This window comes from Camelina sativa, chromosome 7, assembly GCF_030686135.1.
Source record: "Camelina sativa cultivar CO46 ecotype springtype chromosome 7, ASM3068613v1".
Lineage (NCBI taxonomy): Eukaryota > Viridiplantae > Streptophyta > Magnoliopsida > Brassicales > Brassicaceae > Camelina > Camelina sativa.
In genome coordinates, this window is record NC_141886.1 from 509535 (window position 1) to 529073 (window position 19539).

At 37.5% G+C, this 19539-nt stretch overlaps 2 protein-coding genes and 3 pseudogenes across 5 annotated transcripts; 4 read left to right on the forward strand and 1 right to left on the reverse strand.

The window, feature by feature from the left end:
- Positions 1–2219: 2219 nt before the first annotated feature.
- On the reverse strand, positions 2220–4484 carry LOC104699613 (xyloglucan 6-xylosyltransferase 1 pseudogene; annotated as a pseudogene). Its single transcript, XR_015561609.1, has one exon. The product of XR_015561609.1 is annotated as a xyloglucan 6-xylosyltransferase 1 pseudogene (transcript).
- Positions 4485–4529: 45 nt separating this feature from the next.
- LOC147940685 (uncharacterized) lies at positions 4530–6800 on the forward strand (annotated as a pseudogene). The gene is made up of 6 exons (XR_015561244.1): positions 4530–4889; positions 5029–5224; positions 5322–5412; positions 5443–5568; positions 5861–6107; positions 6249–6800. The product of XR_015561244.1 is annotated as an uncharacterized LOC147940685 (transcript).
- A 1471-nt stretch (positions 6801–8271) lies between these two features.
- On the forward strand, positions 8272–14102 carry LOC104699614 (ABC transporter C family member 14). The gene is made up of 9 exons (XM_010414951.3): positions 8272–10996; positions 11095–11181; positions 11265–12008; positions 12099–12263; positions 12362–12656; positions 12759–13278; positions 13363–13426; positions 13519–13758; positions 13853–14102. Exons 1-8 carry the CDS (start codon positions 8585–8587, stop codon positions 13546–13548), a joined length of 4317 nt encoding a protein of 1438 aa, XP_010413253.2. The 5' UTR covers positions 8272–8584; the 3' UTR covers positions 13549–13758; positions 13853–14102.
- LOC147940686 (ABC transporter C family member 14-like) lies at positions 13581–14102 on the forward strand. The gene is made up of 2 exons (XM_087457564.1): positions 13581–13758; positions 13853–14102. The coding sequence occupies exons 1-2, from the start codon at positions 13581–13583 to the stop codon at positions 13951–13953; spliced, it is 279 nt and encodes a 92-aa protein (XP_087313690.1). The 3' UTR covers positions 13954–14102.
- Positions 14103–17522: 3420 nt separating this feature from the next.
- LOC104699616 (RING-H2 finger protein ATL5 pseudogene) lies at positions 17523–19204 on the forward strand (annotated as a pseudogene). The gene has a single exon (XR_015562820.1). The product of XR_015562820.1 is annotated as an RING-H2 finger protein ATL5 pseudogene (transcript).
- Positions 19205–19539: the final 335 nt, after the last annotated feature.

Below are 19539 nucleotides of genomic sequence, written 5' to 3' on the forward strand. Positions count from 1 at the left end.
AACTCTTTTTAGCTCGTTATCAACCCCAAGAATCCAGTATTATACATAAAATATCAATAAATTTATAAATATAAAAGTTTTGTTTTACGCTATGCTATATAACTAGGTACTAACCAAAATATTCAGGTGTTGACTTAGAATTATATTAATCCAGGTGTTGTAGCAAAGGTGTGTTATTTTCATATGATTATTTTAAAAATAAACCTAAACATATATATTTTGGAATAGGAAACACGTCCTGTCCTGTCCCATCTCCTCACATCCCAACGCATCCTCTCTCGTCTCATCTCGTCTAGTCCTGTCTCGTCCCGTATCAATCATAATTTTTCGTCTTATGTTTGTTTTTTAAAAATTATTACTCGTTACACAATGTTTACTAAAAGAGGTTGGGTAAAAAATAAAAATGGGATACCAGAGTTCTTCGTTGAATCTTTTTTTATTTAGTTAGTTGAAATTATCAAAAAAAGTTAATTTTCAAAAATTATATAACTGTTTTCAAAAATACCAAAATTTTAAAATTGCATGTTCCAAAATAGTTAGTTACATGTCGCATAGTCAATCCATATCAAAATTAGTGAAAACTTGACATTTGAATTTATCTACTTATATTTTTTAATTTCCTATTTTTATCTAAAATTTATGACCCTTTTTTAAAAAAAATGTTCAATATATTGGTTCTCATTATGTAAATTGCCCGTTTCAGTTTACATATTATTTCTTGTCTTAATATCATAAATAGATGGACCTTTTCTCAAAATTTAGTTATTATTTTTTAAAAGTATATGCACTTAATTAGTAAATTAAATTACTTAAAAACACACTGGTAAAACATATATTCAGTCAAATAATAAACCCTTTTAGGTTGTAAAATTTTAATTGTATAATATTAGAATTTTCCAAAAAATTTACTTGGCCACTCTTTTATGGTGTATTGTCAATATTTTTAGTGTATATGTAGAATACTACTACTCATACCGAAAATAAACATGATCATCATCTTCATCACCTGGAAAATATTAATTTTTTTACATAATATTCCAAATTAATGTGTGTTTGTCACTTCAAAAGTAATATTTTCAATTTGGAATATTATGTGTGAATGTTGAGTATATCAACTAAACAATCAAAAAGTGCAAGTTTAAATTTTGATTGAGCCACTTGGTATTCCTTTTCTTTTAAGTCCAATATAAATTAAAATATTTATTTATAATTAATCCACTTAAGGCATGTAACTCCATTTAACTCTACATTTAACTCAAACGTAACTCCTACCCAATAATTTTACATTCATTCCTCCAACTAATATATTTATCTTTCAAGAAAAAAATGTTTATGGTTAAATTTTAATATTTTTTAATTATTTTAATTGCTTTAAACTTTGAAATGAGGAATATTCTATATACAATAATTTTATACGTAGTTACTAAATTTTTTGATAATTTTATTTGGTTCAATTTTACTATACTACAGTCTTATGTTTACAATGTCATTAAGAAAAAACTCTTTAAATCAATATTTAACCTCCATAAAACATGACAAACATAGATCTCTCTCATATTAGGAAAATGTTTAAATTTCTATATTATTATTTATATCATTATAGCTTATCAATTTATAATAATTTTTTGTAGTATTTGTTAATTTTGATTTATAGTAAAGTTTATCTATTTTAAATTTTGTATAATAAATAACCATACCAAAAAAATGTTGAGAGGAATATTATTTTGAGAAATTGCTAGAAATTTTTTTGAGATTCATACATTAGTAAACTAATATTTTAGTTTATGAAAATTTAAGAAATATAATCAAAACTATTATGCATGCGTGGACTAATTACCTATCGATAAAATAAAAGAACTTCAAAGTCAAAACCTAAATAAACACACAATAATTCCACCAAAAGAAATTACATCTGAAGTGGTTTGTCAACAAGAGATTATACCAATACCGTACACACTGCTCCACATCAATGGGAGCTCAAAAAGTCCCCCAGATTATTGAATTTTGAATTAAAGGTAGTACAAAACTAAAGGAAGAAAACAAAATGTGTCACACTTCAAGCAAAACTTAATAGTATTCCATTATATTACAGCACAACGTTTCCGGCTTTCAACGACTAAAACCTAGTAGTGTACAATTTGTTAATAAGCAATAAAATCTACAAGAACCAAAGAGGTTCTAGTAATTGTAACTTTACAAAAAAAAAAGCTAATAAGAAATCATTCCCAAAGTGATTAACGATTATGACGAAATTTTATGTCTACAATAAATTAACGAAGACAACTCATTAAATACTCCATACACGACTCCACACCATCAATGGGAGATCAAAATGATTTTTACTCATCAACTAGAGGAAACTACAAACAAATAATAAATGGAATTAAACATAAATGTTTGTCCCTAAAGGCAAAAAAAACAATATATCCTCACGTCGTCGTCGTAGTAGTAAGCTTGGCAGCTTTAAACGACGGATGAAGCAGCCCGAACTCGTCCTTGGCCTCGAGCGGCCTATCCGTCTGATTGCGCGTGGGTTTCACGCGCCGGCTCCCAAGCGACTTATGCGTGAAACCATACATCTGAAGAATCTGATTGTCCCCGAAATTAAACGCTCTATCCATCTGCCGCAGACACCGTTCCACCGGGTAATCTCCAAACTTACCGCACGGTTTACACCCGACGAAATGCGTAACGAGTGGCCACCGATGGTCTCCAAAACCCGGTTTATGATTCTCAATCATCTCCTCGTACCGGTCCACCAAAATCCCCCAGTAACCGTGCAAGTAATAGCCACTCTCTAGATACACTTTGCCTCCCCATCTCTCTCTCTCCGTCGCGAGAAGATAGACCATGGCGGACTGATCGTCAGCTTCGAAAGCGGGTCGGTCTTTAAGTTCCCGGGTCAAGATTTTACCCGCTTCTTCTCGGATCTTCCCTTTAGGGCCCATAGGAGCCCAAGCGTCAAGAAGATCAAGCGACCACTGGGAGTTCCTAAGCAAGAAACTTCCTGTGTTGAGACCAATCCAATTCTTCTGGTCATAAACCATCTCGTTCCAACCGTGCATCACCAAGTTGTAATCTTTATACCTCTCCCAGGGAAGCTCGAACACCATGTCCGTGAACATCGCGTCACTGTCCATCCACCATAAGAACTCGATCTCAGGATGAGACAAGAGTAGTTTCCTAATCAACGGAAGCTTAGCCCAGAATCCAGCCATCTCAGCGTCGAGCAAAGCCATGTTGTAGAAGATCTCGATCCCGTGTATCCTACAATAATCGATTTTGTTCTTAATCGATTTCAAAAAGTAATGGTCTCCCACAGGATTCTCACACGGCTTAGGAGCTGAACCAGTGACAAGAAGAACCCTAGGCTTGTTTGGCGCCACGTAATTACGGAAACTAGGGTTCTGTTTGAGCCAATCGCGCCTCTGCTCATCCCAATCAGAGATCTTTGGACCAAGGTAATACGGTTTATTATTAGTCCGTTCTTGAGATTTGTCGTCTTCATCGTCGACGAATAGCTTGTTGATGTCGAAGGTCTCGTAGCTATTGTTGTTGTTGTTACCATTATTACCATCTCCGTCTTCGGATTTGGAAGAGACCTCGACGAGAACACGGTGAGGCTCGCCGCGTTTACGGGTGTAGAAGAAATGCTCACGGATCTCTTCGATGTCTTGCTCCGGCGTACCGAACTTACCGGCTCCGATTGTGCCACGCAAGACGATGACGGTGAGGACGAGACAAAGAATCGTCACTTTACCTTGGCGCATGATTCTCTGCAATCTCCTAAACCGATACGCTCCTAAACACTTCTCTATCATCATATATAATCTTCTTCTTCTTCTTCTTCTTCTTCTTCTTCTTCTTCAACAGATCTGGTCTCGATTCAGACACAAAGACGAAATCTTAATATAAAAAATATAAAAAATATAAAAATAAAAAATAGAGGGAAATCTATCTAAAATGTGTTTGTAATTTGTAATTACGCGTTTTTGGAATTTGGATTAAGGAAGTAAATAAATATATTGATTTTATACTAAATAATACAAGTATATTATTATACTATAAATTTTAAAAAATGTCAGACAGACAGAACATGCGCCTGTCTGAGACGCGTAAAAATTGGTGCCCACACTAGTAAGTAGTAAACGAAAGAACGAACACACACGCTCTTGAGCTTCCCTATATGATTCGTTTTATAATAATTGGGCCTTATTAATATAAAGCCCATAAAGAGCCCAATTACGATTTCCGGCCTAACATTAGGGGTATCTTTTTTTTCTTTTCTTTTTCTCCGTTGCAGAAAACGGTTAAGTCGTTGATGGATAGGGAGATAGAACAGGAAACAGAAGCTTTGGAAGTTCATACAAGTGTTAGGATTTAAAAAATTAGAGCACCAGGCAACTAATAGTAATTAATAATAGCCACTAAATAATTTTACCGTTCGGATTAATTAACGGACTTTTCTAAGTAAGACAAAAAAAAAAAAATTACTAGTATAAATGATGTCTTCTTGTTAACATTTCAATTCAGGATTTAGAAAGATCATTTATATATCTTTTTAATCAATATTCTGAATTCTCTCTGAATCTAAGAAGGGTCTCCATTAACGACGGCAACAATGTACGACGTCAAGAGTTTTAACTTCTTGGCAGTGATTGTGATATTGTTTGCCTGTCGTTATGGAGACGCCACCGCTGCCAACCGAGGCTATATTAAGTACAAAGATCCTAAAGCGGCGGTGGAAGAGAGAGTGGCAGACTTGTTGTCACGAATAACGTTACCCGAGAAACTTGGTCAAATGTGTCAATTTGATCGATTCAACTACTCAACGAATGAGTTGGGGTCCAAGGGTAGCGGCGACGAAATCTTCACAAAGTACCTGATCGGTATGTGGTACTAGCTTGGAAAAAAAAATATATATATATATATATATATATTTTTTTTTTTTGTTTTGTTAATTATCTACCGAAGATTTCGAATGATGAACTTATTAATTAAAACTGGTGTGTACGTACGAGATTACAGGAAGCTATTTGAGCAATCCATTTGATACCGGAAAAGATGTAGGAGAACGGATACAACTGATAAACCTTTTCCAGAAATTGAGTCTTTCGACGAGGCTCGCAATCCCTGCGCTTTACGCTATTGATGCGGTTCACGGTCACAACAATTTTATTAATGCAACCGTTTTCCCCCACAATGTCGGTATTGGCGCCACTAGGTATGTATAAATGAATCATATAGCTTATACAAAATGTGGCATTAGTTTTTTTTTTTCAAAAAAATTTAACGTATTTGATATGGTTCGTTTGTTGTAGGGATCCTGAACTTGTTAAAAGGATTGGAGCTATAACCGCGCTCGAAGCAAAAGCAACAGGAGTCGCTCAAGTTTTTGCACCTTGTGTTGAAGTTGTATAAACTTTTGCACCTTGTTAAAAGTTTTTGCACATCCCTATGAGCCGTATCGACGATGCTGTACGAAGGGTCTTGAGAGTTAAATTCTCTATCGGTCTCTTTGAGAACCCGTATCCAGTAGTGGAGAATGCCACAAAGCTTGGAAATGAGGTAAATCCAAAAGGACACAAGATTTTTTATTTATATACATAATTGTTTATTAAAGAAGTTTTATTTAATTAAACATCTTAAACTGTTAATGGAAAATGTATTATATATATAAATACCATGTGAAATAATAAATTTAGGTACAAATTGATACATAAGCTAATTCGTCGTTTTTCATAAAGCATAAGAAGATAGATTACTACAAAAAAAACTATCATGCAGATAGCATCAAACTATATAGTTAGTCTTATTATTGTACCTAACTGATGCGAGAATTTTTAATACAATGTTGTAGGCTCATCGGGCAGTTGCGAGAGAGGCGGTGAGAAAATCAATGGTGCTTCTAAAGAACGGGAAGCCAAACGGCGATAAAGTTGTCCCGCTCCCGAAGAAGGTGAAAAAGATCGTTGTCGCGGGACAACACGCACACAACATGGGATGGCAATGCGGCGGCTTTACTCTCACTTGGCAAGGATTCAACGGAACTGGAGAAATTATCCCCATTAACACAAAACTGCACCTTCCTACCGGTAAAATGGGAGGTAATACATACACAATGTCAGAGATGGACATTATACATATAATATCTTGGTTTTTCGGATCTTTCCTAATTATATTATATTCAAGGTTTAATAGTCTTAAGATAATATATTCACAGAAATGTCTACAAAATATTTATATAGGAAGTACAATATTGGAAGCCATCCAGAAAGCAGTAGATCCCACCACTGAAGTTGTTTACGTGGAGACACCAGACCTAGAAACATCGAAGCTTCACGCCGACGCAGCATACACAATTGTGGTCGTGGGAGAAGAGCCTTACGCAGAGACGAGAGGGGACAGCAAAACACTCGTGCACCAGGTCCGGACACGATTAGCCACACGTGTGGTAGTGGGATGAAGTGTCTAGTGGTCCTAGTCACAGGACGTCCGCTCGTGATCGAGCCTTACATGGACATGATCGATGCTCTTGTAGTCGCATGGCTTCCCGGAACGGAAGGAAATGGAGTCACTGATGTCTTGTTTGGTGATCACCCCTTTACTGGTACACTGCCTCGCACGTGGATGAGGACTGTTGATCAACTTCCGATGAACGTTGGCGACAAGAACTACGACCCTCTCTTCCCCTTCGGATTCGGAATCAAAACCTAAATCAATAACAATAACTATGTAACTCTTTGAAGAAACATAATTGTATCACTTTCCCGATCAATAATTAATTACAATTTATGTTACATGCAATCCTATCCTAACTGAAAGAAACATACATATGGCCATGGAAATTGACATGCAACTAAACTTGTTCACAATTTGATGATTGAGCATACCTATTTCATTATGGGCTATAGCCCAATCCTTTACTTTTGTCTTTTCAATATGTGGGAACAAAAGGATTCTTATTTTGAGGGAATAAAACATTAGTCTTTAAGGATTTTGTGAAAATGGAGAGTAGACAAGAGACGACGTGACGGCAAAACGGGTCCAACCATGCACTATGCAATGCCGGGTACTGATATATTATTACAGGAAATGTGCTTTTTACAATAATAGAAATATAGGTTTGTTCAAAAAAAAAAAAAAAAAAACAATAATAATAGAAATATAGGGAATTGTTTGATAAATGGTCTAATTTTTGTGTAATTAAAACGTTACAAATTCGTAAAGTTGCTCTTTTAAATAGGCTATTATTTTCCTGGATGACCTTCATAACAATAAACAATAAGTGAATAAACAAATAAAGATCCCGTCACAATAAAAGTAATCATTTATACAACCAATATAATTATGGGAGTCAGCTTTTTAAGTTGGCGAAAGTTTTGCTCTCATCAATCCTGTTTTCAACTTTTCATTCATCTATATTTGATTAAAAAATGTGATTAAAATAGGCTTTATGTGTATAAACGTGAACATGTTCTTCTTAATTTATTCAAAATAAAATAGAAAGAAAAGACAATAGAGCAGACGAGAATCTATGTGCGCTTTCCATGAGTACATACGCATACATCCAAGAATATGGCGTTTGCCCCCAATGACATAAGTATTGATTGTATTCGTGATTAGGGTCACGCATGACATACCATTCTTACAAGATTGCATTGAAAAAAACCTTGAGAGTTCAAGTGATGTACTTTGACTTATGTTTACTATTTAGTTAGGTTAAGAGAGTATCGTACCAACTGTATCTTTGCCCAAATAAGGGAATGAGTTTATTGCGAGTTTCTTTACTCATGGTGCTGATCACTAACCGTGACACCAAACATTACTGGAGCAGCTCCATGACGTTTTCCGTTTCTCTCCATCCAAATTTGGTAGCGGGAAGCTTTGAAAAACAAAAACAGACCTGTTTCTTTAATCTAAATAAAATTTTCATCAAATTATATATACACTTATTGATGATATAACCATCAAAATCATTATTATATTTTGTTCGGTTTAGACTTTTAGACAGTGTTATCTGTTATTCAATTGTCATAATTCATAACAAAGAGAAAAAGAAAAGGATAACCCCAAAGGCCAAAAGAATGAAACAAACGTCACATGGTCGGATGGACCATTGATAGGAATTCTTAAAAAAACAAGGAGAGATTTCTCCACTAAGTAAGCAGTAGTACAAAATAATTTGTTTAGAAAGTGACATCCATATTTCAACTCCCCAAATCAATGACTCGTTCGTTTCCACTCAATTTTATAACTGATCCCTTCTTCACACGTGTCCCTGCACATACAGTATTCAGTGAATCTTTTATTTCATGAAAAATACTACTAATTTAGCTACTCACTCTGAGTCACTTGTAGTCTAGTACGACGACTCTTGTCTTCTTTCTCCACTCGGCTGCCCTGTAGTTGTAAAGTATTTTCCAACGGTTATAATTGTTTAATACTTGTAAAATAATAATAATACAGTAGTAAGTAGTATGTATCATTGCATCACAAGAATAATAATAAGTTGACAACATCATCGTAATAATAAATTCAGAGATAATTTTGTTGTTCTTGGAAGTTTATCGTGCGAGAGACGATGCGGTGGCTTTCGTCTTCTTGGGTCTCCGATCTCACATGTTCTTCATCAGCAGCCATAGAGCCATCTTCATCTCTTCCACCTCTAATCCAATGGCTAAGATTCATCTTCCTCTCTCCTTGTCCTCAGCGACTTCTCTCCTCCACCGTCGATCTTCTCTTCCTCCTCATCCTTGTCTTCTTCGCTATCCAAAAACTCTTCTCTTCTTCTTCTTCAAGAACCAACGGTGAGGCGGCTGGCATCACAAAGCCTCTACTCGGGAGAAGAACACGAACCAGAACAACCGGTTTGTTGTTCAAAACGACAATCTTAGTAACAATACTCCTGTCGTTTTGCTCTGTCGTGCTCTGCGTTTTGGCTTTCACCTCTGTTTCTTCTCGGTCCAACGTCGATGCCCTCTTTTGGTTAACTCACGCCGTTACTAACGTCGTCATCGCCGTTTTGGTTCTCCACCAAAAAAGATTCGCATCTTCCACTCATCCGTTATCGTTACGAATCTACTGGGTTTGCAACTTCGTCGTCACAACCCTCTTCGCCGTCTCCGGTATTCTCCATCTCATCTCCGACGATTCCGCCGCCGCGAATCTAAGAGCAGACGACGTCGCTTCGTTCATCTCCTTCCCTTTAACCGCCGTTCTTCTTCTCGTCTCCATCAAAGGATCCACCGGACTAGTAGTAACCACCAGCGTCACGGTTCCGGCGAAACCAAGCGACGTCGTTTTAGATAAATCCGAAAACGTTTCACTATTCGCATCAGCATCGTTCGTATCGAAAACGTTCTGGTTATGGATGAACCCTTTACTAAGCAAAGGCTACAAATCTCCGTTAAACCTCGACCAAGTCCCGACTCTATCACCGGAGCACAGAGCAGAGAAGCTCGCGACTCTCTTCGAATCGAAATGGCCGAAACCACAAGAGAACTCGAGAAACCCTGTCCGTACGACTCTCATCCGATGTTTCTGGAAGGAGATCGCATTCACGGCGGTTCTAGCCATCCTCCGTCTCTGTGTCATCTACGTCGGTCCGGTCCTCATCCAAAGCTTCGTCGATTTCACTTCCGGCAAAGGATCGTCGCCGTCGCAGGGTTACTACCTCGTCCTCATCCTCCTGGTCGCTAAATTCGTCGAGGTCTTGTCGACTCATCAGTTCAACTTCAATTCACAGAAGCTAGGGATGCTTATAAGATCCACTCTCATTACAGCTCTTTACAAGAAAGGGTTGAAGCTAACCGGCTCGGCTCGTCAGAACCACGGCGTTGGTCAAATCGTGAACTACATGGCTGTTGATGCACAGCAGCTCTCTGATATGATGCTTCAGCTCCACGCAATTTGGCTCATGCCTTTGCAAGTAACTGTGGCTATTGTGCTTCTCTACGGTACTCTTGGACCTTCTGTGGTGACTACTATCATCGGTTTAACCGGTATTTTCATGTTCATTCTCTTGGGAACGAAACGAAACAATAGGTTTCAGTTTAGTCTGATGATGAACCGTGACTCACGGATGAAAGCAACTAATGAGATGCTTAATTACATGAGAGTGATCAAGTTTCAAGCTTGGGAAGACCATTTCAACGAGAGGATTCTCAAGTATAGAGAGATGGAGTTTGGTTGGCTATCCAAGTTTCTTTACTCCATCGCTGGGAACATCATTGTGCTATGGAGCACGCCGGTGTTGATCTCGGCGCTCACTTTCGCAACCGCGGTTTTCTTGGGTGTCAAGCTTGATGCAGGCACGGTTTTCACCACGACAACGATTTTCAAGATTCTTCAAGAACCGATCAGGACGTTTCCGCAGTCTATGATATCTCTTTCGCAGGCTATGATCTCTCTAGGAAGACTTGACGCTTACATGATGAGCAGAGAGCTGTCGGAAGAGACTGTGGAAAGGAGCCAAGGGTGTGATGGGAATGTCGCTGTGGAGATCAAAGATGGGAGCTTTAGTTGGGATGATGAAGACGACGTGCCTGCAATTGAAAACATAAACTTTGAGGTTAAGAAAGGAGAACTCGCTGCGATTGTAGGGACCGTTGGATCAGGGAAGTCTTCATTGTTAGCTTCAGTTCTCGGCGAAATGCACAAACTTTCAGGTAAAGTTCGAGTTTGTGGGACAACGGCTTATGTAGCGCAAACTTCTTGGATTCAGAACGGAACGGTTCAAGACAATATACTGTTTGGTCTTCCTATGGAGAGAGGCAAGTACAATGAAGTTCTCAAGGTTTGTTGTTTAGAAAAAGATATGCAGATTATGGAGTTTGGAGACCAGACTGAGATAGGGGAACGAGGAATTAACCTTAGTGGAGGTCAGAAGCAGAGGATCCAACTTGCACGAGCGGTTTATCAGGAATCAGATGTGTATTTACTCGATGATGTCTTTAGCGCCGTGGATGCTCATACTGGTTCAGACATATTCAAGGTGTGAACACTTAATCATCTATCAGTTTTAAGTTCAACAAAATAAAATTGTAAAGCATAAAACTTAATCTTTCTTTCTTTGTGATTATGTTTCTGCAGAAATGTGTAAGGGGAGCCTTAAAAGGAAAGACTATATTGCTAGTAACTCATCAAGTAGACTTCCTTCACAACGTTGATCGCATCTTGGTACAATTCCAAGGAACAAAAAAATGAAAACTTATTCAGTTTAGGATTTTAGGATTTTGGTAATGAATGGTTCCATGTTACAGGTTATGCGAGATGGAATAATCGTGCAATCAGGAAGATACGACGAACTAGTGAGCTCCGGGTTAGATTTTGGGGAACTGGTAGCTGCGCATGAGACATCAATGGAGCTAGTTGAAGCTGGCTCAGCATCAGCCACTGCAGCAAATGTGCCAGTGGCATCACCAAGAACACAGAGAACTATTTCAATAGAGTCTCCCCGTTTACCACCAACACCAAAATCTCCAAGTATACATAGAACTACTTCAATGGAGTCTCCAAGAATACTAAGAACTACTTCAATGGAGTCTCCTCGTTTGGGAGAGCTAAACGATGAAAGCATCAAGTCGTTTCTAGGATCCAACATCCCAGAAGATGGATCAAGACTGATCAAAGACGAAGAAAGAGCGGTCGGACAAGTGAGCTTTCAAGTTTACAAACTTTACTCAACCGAAGCTTACGGCTGGTGGGGAATAATACTTGTTCTAGTCTTCTCTGTGGCTTGGCAAGGCTCTTTAATGGCTAGTGATTATTGGCTTGCCTATGAAACATCAGCCAAAAACGAGGTTTCCTTCGACGCTATAGTCTTCATCCGCGTCTATGTAATTATAGCTGCTGTTTCCATCGTTCTTGTATGCATCCGTGCATTTTACGTCACCCACTTAGGCCTCAAGACTGCTCAGATCTTCTTCAAACAGATTCTCAACAGTCTCGTGCACGCACCAATGTCTTTCTTCGACACCACGCCATCGGGAAGAATCCTCAGTCGGGTTAGATAACTTTCTCCATTTAAAATCTAGAAAACCAGAAAGTTTTCAATTTAAAGACATAATAGTCTCTCATTATAATCTTTATTGCAGGCATCAACTGATCAGACCAATGTGGATATCTTCATCCCGTTCATGATAGGACTAGTAGCCACAATGTATACTACTCTGCTCAGTATCTTCATAGTAACCTGTCAATACGCTTGGCCAACTATTTTCTTCATAATTCCGCTTGGATGGCTTAACATTTGGTACCGGGTAAGTGGTGAAAAGAGATTTTTCTGTTCTGATGCTTGTAGTAGCTCTTTGATGGTATCTGTACAAACATCTATCTGACTGATTTTTGGATCCAACAGGGGTATTACCTTGCATCATCTAGGGAACTAACTCGTCTTGACTCGATCACCAAGGCCCCAGTAATCCACCATTTCTCAGAGAGCATAGCTGGAGTGATGACGATCCGATCTTTCAAGAAACAGCAAATGTTTAGGCAAGAGAATGTGAAGCGAGTTAACGACAATCTCAGGATGGACTTCCACAACAATGGTTCAAACGAATGGCTCGGATTTCGACTAGAGCTTATTGGGAGCTGGGTACTCTGCATCTCTGCTCTGTTCATGGTCTTATTACCAAGCAACATTATCAAACCAGGTACTAGAAACTGTCAAAACAGACTGACTGAAGCTTGTTTTGTACCAAAACATTTTGTTTTCCTTATGATGTTTTTTTTTGTTTTGTTTGGCTTCAATACAGAGAATGTTGGGCTTTCACTTTCTTACGGACTATCGCTGAACGGTGTTCTGTTTTGGGCGATATATCTAAGTTGTTTCATAGAGAACAAGATGGTTTCTGTTGAAAGAATCAAACAGTTCACTGATATTCCCACGGAAGCGAAATGGGAGATCAAAGAGAGCCGTCCACCTCCAAGTTGGCCATACAAAGGTAACATACATCTCCAAGATGTCAAGGTGCGGTATAGACCAAACACGCCTCTTGTGCTCAAGGGACTTACAATGGACATCAAAGGAGGAGAGAAGATTGGTGTGGTTGGAAGAACTGGAAGCGGCAAATCGACTTTGATTCAGGTCTTGTTTAGACTTGTGGAACCATCTGGTGGCAAGATAATCATCGACGAAATAGATATCTGCACTTTAGGACTTCATGATCTAAGGTCAAGATTTGGTATCATTCCTCAAGAACCTGTTCTCTTCGAAGGAACTGAAGGAGTAACATTGATCCAACTGAGAAATACTCTGATGAAGAAATCTGGAAGGTTAGCGGTTTAAAAAGTTTAAACCTTTTTTATTCGATTCTTAATCCAACCTTTTATGAAAATTTGCTCTATTTTTTTTTACAGAGTCTCGAGCGATGCCAACTTAAGGATGTTGTTTCTTCCAAGCTCGAGAAGCTCGATTCTCTTGGTGAGTTAAAAAGTGATTTGTAATGAAACAGTTGACAGATTTTGTGTCGAGATGATGATTGTTAACATTGGAGCAAACTTGTACTGTCACAGTGGCGGATAATGGGGAGAACTGGAGTGTAGGGCAAAGACAGTTACTATGTTTAGGAAGAGTAATGCTGAAACGAAGCCGGATTCTGTTTTTGGATGAAGCAACGGCGTCCGTTGATTCGCAGACTGATGCTATGATCCAAAAGATCATAAGGGAGGATTTCGCGGCTTGTACCATTATCAGCATTGCTCATAGGATTCCAACGGTGATGGACTGCGATCGCGTTCTTGTCATAGACGCAGGTAAGAAAACAAAAACAGAACACCCAAGACCTAATCCAAGTTGTTTACTTTGTAGTGGATTATTAATAATGGAGTTGTTGTTTAACGGTTGTAGGAAAAGCGAAAGAGTACGATAGCCCAGTTCGTTTGCTGGAGAGACAGTCTTTGTTTGCTGCATTGGTTCAAGAGTATGCTCTCCGGTCCGCCGGAATATGAGACCACCCTCCTTTTGCTTTTCGTTTCTTTTTGGTCAACTTAGTTGACTCAGATAATATAGTTAAATTATGAATATGAAAACTAATAAACGTTGTCTTTATGTAGATTTATTAAAATTTCCAATAATCACAAGTTCCCTCCTTTGGCAATGCGCTGTCTATCTTTTATGGGCGATACCGTTTTTGTAACAAGACTTTCAAAACTCTCTGATTGGCACTTACGAGTGATCATAAAATGTAACTAGAGTTGATTCAGTCAGTATCTTGTCGTCGAGAAAAGTTCTATAAGAAAATACAATAGAAGAGAGCTTGGGGACTCTTTTTTATTGTGGTCGCAGAGATTCCGTAGGGAATATTCCGACGAAATAACATGATGTTAACAAGATTCATTTGGGTTTACTTTTTATTTTTATTTTTCTTCAGCACATTATCTAGTTTTGGATTAGATCAAAAATATCCAATCCTTTCTTTATAAATTTACCTTTTGGGTTTTCTCTATCAATAGATTTCATTAAATCCAACATACAAAAGTTACTCTTTAGTCTTTCCTTTTTCCCCACGGCTTGTTCGTTTGTTAGGTTCACAAATTTAAACTTTGGATCATTGCGTCTCCATAGCCGTGTGCTTTTTAGTTAGCGTTCAATTTGGAACTAACGAATTAATGTAACTAAACTGTAACCAAAACCGTATGTATGAAAGTATTTGTTGGCTTGTTCTGCATTTTTTAATTGTTTCTCATGGTATTGCTTTGCCTTTCTGTTTGCTTAAAGCGGGTAAGCGTTTATTATTGATATATATATTCATTTTATAAATTGTTGACCAGAAAAAAATATGTTGCCTTATTTATTTATTCTTACAGTTAAATTAAAATTTAAAAATAAAGGCTAAAATAAAGTTAAAGTTGAAAATTTTAAATAAAGCAAATTGAAAAAGGGAGATGAATGAGCTGGCCACGACTTGTAGCGAAGTGTAACTTCACTGGCTGTTACATCATTTATTTACGACTTTCACACGGTTCGGTTGATTGTAAAATATCAGAGCTCCTTAAAAAGTTGTACGTTTGAATGAAATATTATCAAGTTGATGTAGTTAGAAGACGTTTAATCAGCCTAACACGCTAAACACTATTCCAACACCTTTTTGTGCGCCTTGCAGTACTTTAAAAGTTTAAAGTTTAAACATTGTGAAATACTGATGAGTACTCTTAAATCGTTTTTTATTAAATGAATCCATTCTTACTTTTTCTGAATTATCCATTTTTTCGGTCTAACTCCTTTTCAAATGTTTCTTTCTATTTTTTCTCTTTTTCTAGACTGTTAAGAAACCTGTCAGCTTTAATACAAATTTTGGTGGATAATCCTGTCAATAGTATTTCTTTTTATAAAAAGCTGATAATCTGTATTGCATATATTGATATTCGAATTGAAATTTTAGCTACTTTATGTGATAAACTAAAAATATATATTATAGTTTTTGTAGGAAATAAAAAAAGGTTGTAGTGTGCTGAAAAAAAAAAAAAGTAGAAGATGAGTAACTTTCATATCAGACGTATAAAAAGTATGATATTTTCATGTTATCCCGCACGCGCACGGCACATGGGGTTGCATTAGCCTTTTTGAGTTTTTTCTCTCAAGTTGTAGAATGTTTTGACCAATGGCCGACCTTATCCTTTTATTATATCGTATTTACTTTTGACTGACCAACCAAATAAAATAAAATAAATACTCAACGTGGAAACAAGTCTAATTACACCCTTTTCCACCCTAAACCAACGATATATATAAATTTTGCAATCCATACGTTGTATTTATAAGTTATAACTGAATATCAGAACCGAAACAAGGTGAATTAGTAAGTTCTCTTTTTCTTTTCTTTTGTGTCTATCTTCGTGTTCAACGATATATATATCTTCGTGTTCAGTTCAATTCAATTCTTCGATGTTTATGCGTCACTTAGATCCATCCAGTCTTGGTTTGATGTACTAGTTTGCTGTTTAACCGTTGATTGATCAGCAAGGAACGCCAATGACGGCCAAAAAAATCAAACGACATATATCCACTCTCTCTCTATTTATAATGTTTTGTCTCCGACTATTGCCACATCGTCAAGAAAAATGAGGAATTTTATGTTCTCTATTCTTTATATTTTGGCGTTGCCGGATCGTCAAGCACACACCCATGCATGTAATATTTATGTTACATATTAAGAAGCATGTGAGTGTTCGTGACTTGTGCAATCGAATCCATCCCACTACGTATATACGTGAAATTCCAGCCTACGTATAATTTTGTTATATACATGCTACTTTGTCTACAAAATGGACCACCGGTAAAGTAAGGTTAAATTGGAATATTCGTATAGTGGCATGGAGGCGTCTAATCATTTTGAACCGCTAATGGCCTACGAAGTTCTTAGAAAGATCTTAGATATTTAATACAATTCTCCAGAAAGAACTATTGAGTTATAAAATAAATAAAGTATAATTGTAATAGTGTTGAAAATGAAGGAAAGTTGAAATACGAATGCGAAAAAGAAAGAAAGAAGAATTCCAATGTTATTTAAAGGAGAAACAAGACCGAAAAATAAAAAAGGGTGCATGAAGGCATCAAAGGTCGTTGGCAAGGAAGGGCCATTTGAAAATCCTCTTCACGACAAAATTTTTAGTAGGTTTCTGATGTGTAAAACGGTCTTAAAGACATGTTTTGAAAGAGACTCCCCCCAAACAAAGCTATAGTGTTGACGGAAATTAAACAAAAACAAAATTAAAAATAATTATTAGAGAGAAACAAAAGAAGAAGAGCGAAATAAAGCAAAAGATTTATTATATCTATTACAAAAATTAAAGGAAGAAAGAAATAAAAGAGCCGGCAGATTGGGACAGTCTTTCTCTTAGCATTTAAGCAAAACTAAAACTACTTTAAGACTTGAGTCCCCATGACTCATGGAGATCCAAAAGCTAATTCGTTACTAGATTTTATGGTTCGTTTCTGTTTATTTAGTTATGGCTTTCTTTAGTTTCGTTTCATCTGGTTTGGACCATATACATTTTTTCACATATTACTAGTGTGTTTTATATTGCTATCTACTGTATATATAGATTTTCAACATATGGTATTGCTGAATGTAAACTAGAATGATACATAAAAATATATATCTATATATATATATATATAGAAAGTCTGATACGCCCAAAATAAAAATAAAAATGACAAACCTGTGTGGGTTGAACAGTATTAAAATTAAAATTCTCAAAAAGAAAAAAAAAAGGATTTGGTGAGCAAGATGTTAAAAATCATAAAGCAAACTACGGTCAAAGACTTGCTGAAAGTATGTCTCCACGATATTTTATGAAGAACTCACATCTAACAACTAACAAGTGGATTCAAAGCTCAAGTAGCTATTACACGAATATATATTTGTTCTATGAAAACGAAAAAACAAAAAACCAAAAAGATAAATGCTTTTGCGACTTTTATTTTTGGTCACTTTTGAAATCTATTATCTTTTTTTTTTTTTTCATATTAGCAATATATATATACATAACTCGTATATACATATAACGTTAACTTACTTGAGTCGAAATCAACAAGAAATCCCAAACCAAAACAAACATATACATAATAGAAAAGGAGATTACAATAAATAAAATAAAATAATACTAATAAAGAGGACCCAATAATTCATAGTATGTTAAATGTAATAAGTTTTGGTCGTCTATAAATAAAGAAGATTCAAACCCACAGAATCATCAGCACATTGGAAACTTCTCACTCGCTCTTCTTCTTCTACGTTTCACCCACTCACTTTCATCATTCATTCTCTCTCTCTCTCTCTCTCTCTCTCTCTCGCTAAAACAATGGGTAACGTGTTTGACAATAGCAAGACAATATGGGCAAACATGAACCATGGATCATCACGTTACGCTCTTAACGGAAAAATCATGCTTGCTTCCGTCATCATCCTCTTCGTCGCCGTCATTTTAATCCTCTGTTTTCACAGCTACGCCAGATGGTTATTCCGCCGTCAAAACCGCCGTATTCGCCGCCGTATCAGCGCTCATCTCCGATCACTCTCCGCCGCTCGAGACCCAACCCAATCCTCCTCGTCCCTCTCTCCTCTCGATCCCACGGTGCTCGAGAAGATCCCGGTATTCGTGTACTCCGTCAAAACCCATGAATCTCCACTGGAGGAGTGCTCTGTTTGCTTGTCGGAGTTCGAAGAAGACGACGAAGGACGTGTCCTTCCCAAATGCGGACACGTGTTCCATGTTGATTGTATCGACACGTGGTTCCGGTCGAGATCTAGCTGTCCGCTTTGCAGAGCTCCGGTTCAACCCGTACAAGCGGTTACCGAATCCGAACCGGTTCCTGCCTTGTTTCCATCGGTTAAGCCAATTGAGGATACCGAAGCCGGGAGTTCATCATCCTCGGACGAATCCGAATCATCAACGCCGTCTTCATCCTCCGGTTCGCCGGTGAGGTTTCCGACGGAAGCTTGTGAGAGAGCACCGCCGATTGATTTAGTCGGTATAATTGTGGAGATTCCCAGGGAATTTGAAGATTCTAATTCGGGTCTACCCGGAGATAACGGGTCGAATAGTAACCGGGCTTCATTGAAAAGACTATGGAGTATTTGATTACTTCCTCTGTTATTGCAACATTGGACAGTGATTGAATCCGACCGGGTTCTTGGGGGGAAACGGGTGGGCGGGCATGATATTCGAGTGGGGTAATTCGGACTCTATAGACTGGGATTACCGACCGACCCGGTGTGGCGGGCAGAATCGTATTAGTGGCATGGAAGACGACACATGGCGTTTTGGAGATCCACGTGGCGATAACTGAGACGTTTGCTTTTACAGAGAGACGGCGTTTGGAAAAACAGAAAAAAAAAAGCGAACGGAAGTGAAGTATAAAGTAACGGAGCCGTTTGATCAATGTATATACTGGACGGTGTCGTTTTAAGAGTAGGGAGAAGCAATCGCTAAGCGAATTACCCTCCCAGACCAAAACTATTCTCTTTGTTTTTTTTTTCCTCCTTCTCTTAAAATGGTTGATTTGGAGACATGTAACTAAAATAAGTGAAGAGTAATCTCAACGGTTCAAGGAAGTCATGTGATCGAGATATCATCTTGTTTCTGTAATTACAAGTGATTCATTAATTATTATTTTAACCTTATGTTGGCCTCTAATGTTGTTGTACAGATTTGTACTAAAGATTAGTAATCCATCTATTGTTTTTTTTAGTAAAAATGTTTGTTTCAATCGGACAATGTCGGCCGTGTACAGTTGTGTTATGAGGAAATGAATACACAATGCAAATCATTCGATAATAATTTTACTTGTAACAAGAATAGTGGTTAATTACAAGTTACAACTAAAGCAACTTTTGGAACTTAATTGATATTTGTATATATGCAATTTGTGGTATTAGCCTATTTGGTAGGATGGAGTTTTGACTCTTGTAGTGACACGTACACAAAACTGACGTGGACTCAAAGACTCGAAGAGGGGGTGGACCATCCGACCGATTCGCGTGCGGTGTGCATGGGTTAAGAAAGAAAGTGGAATCTGATTCATTTCTTAGT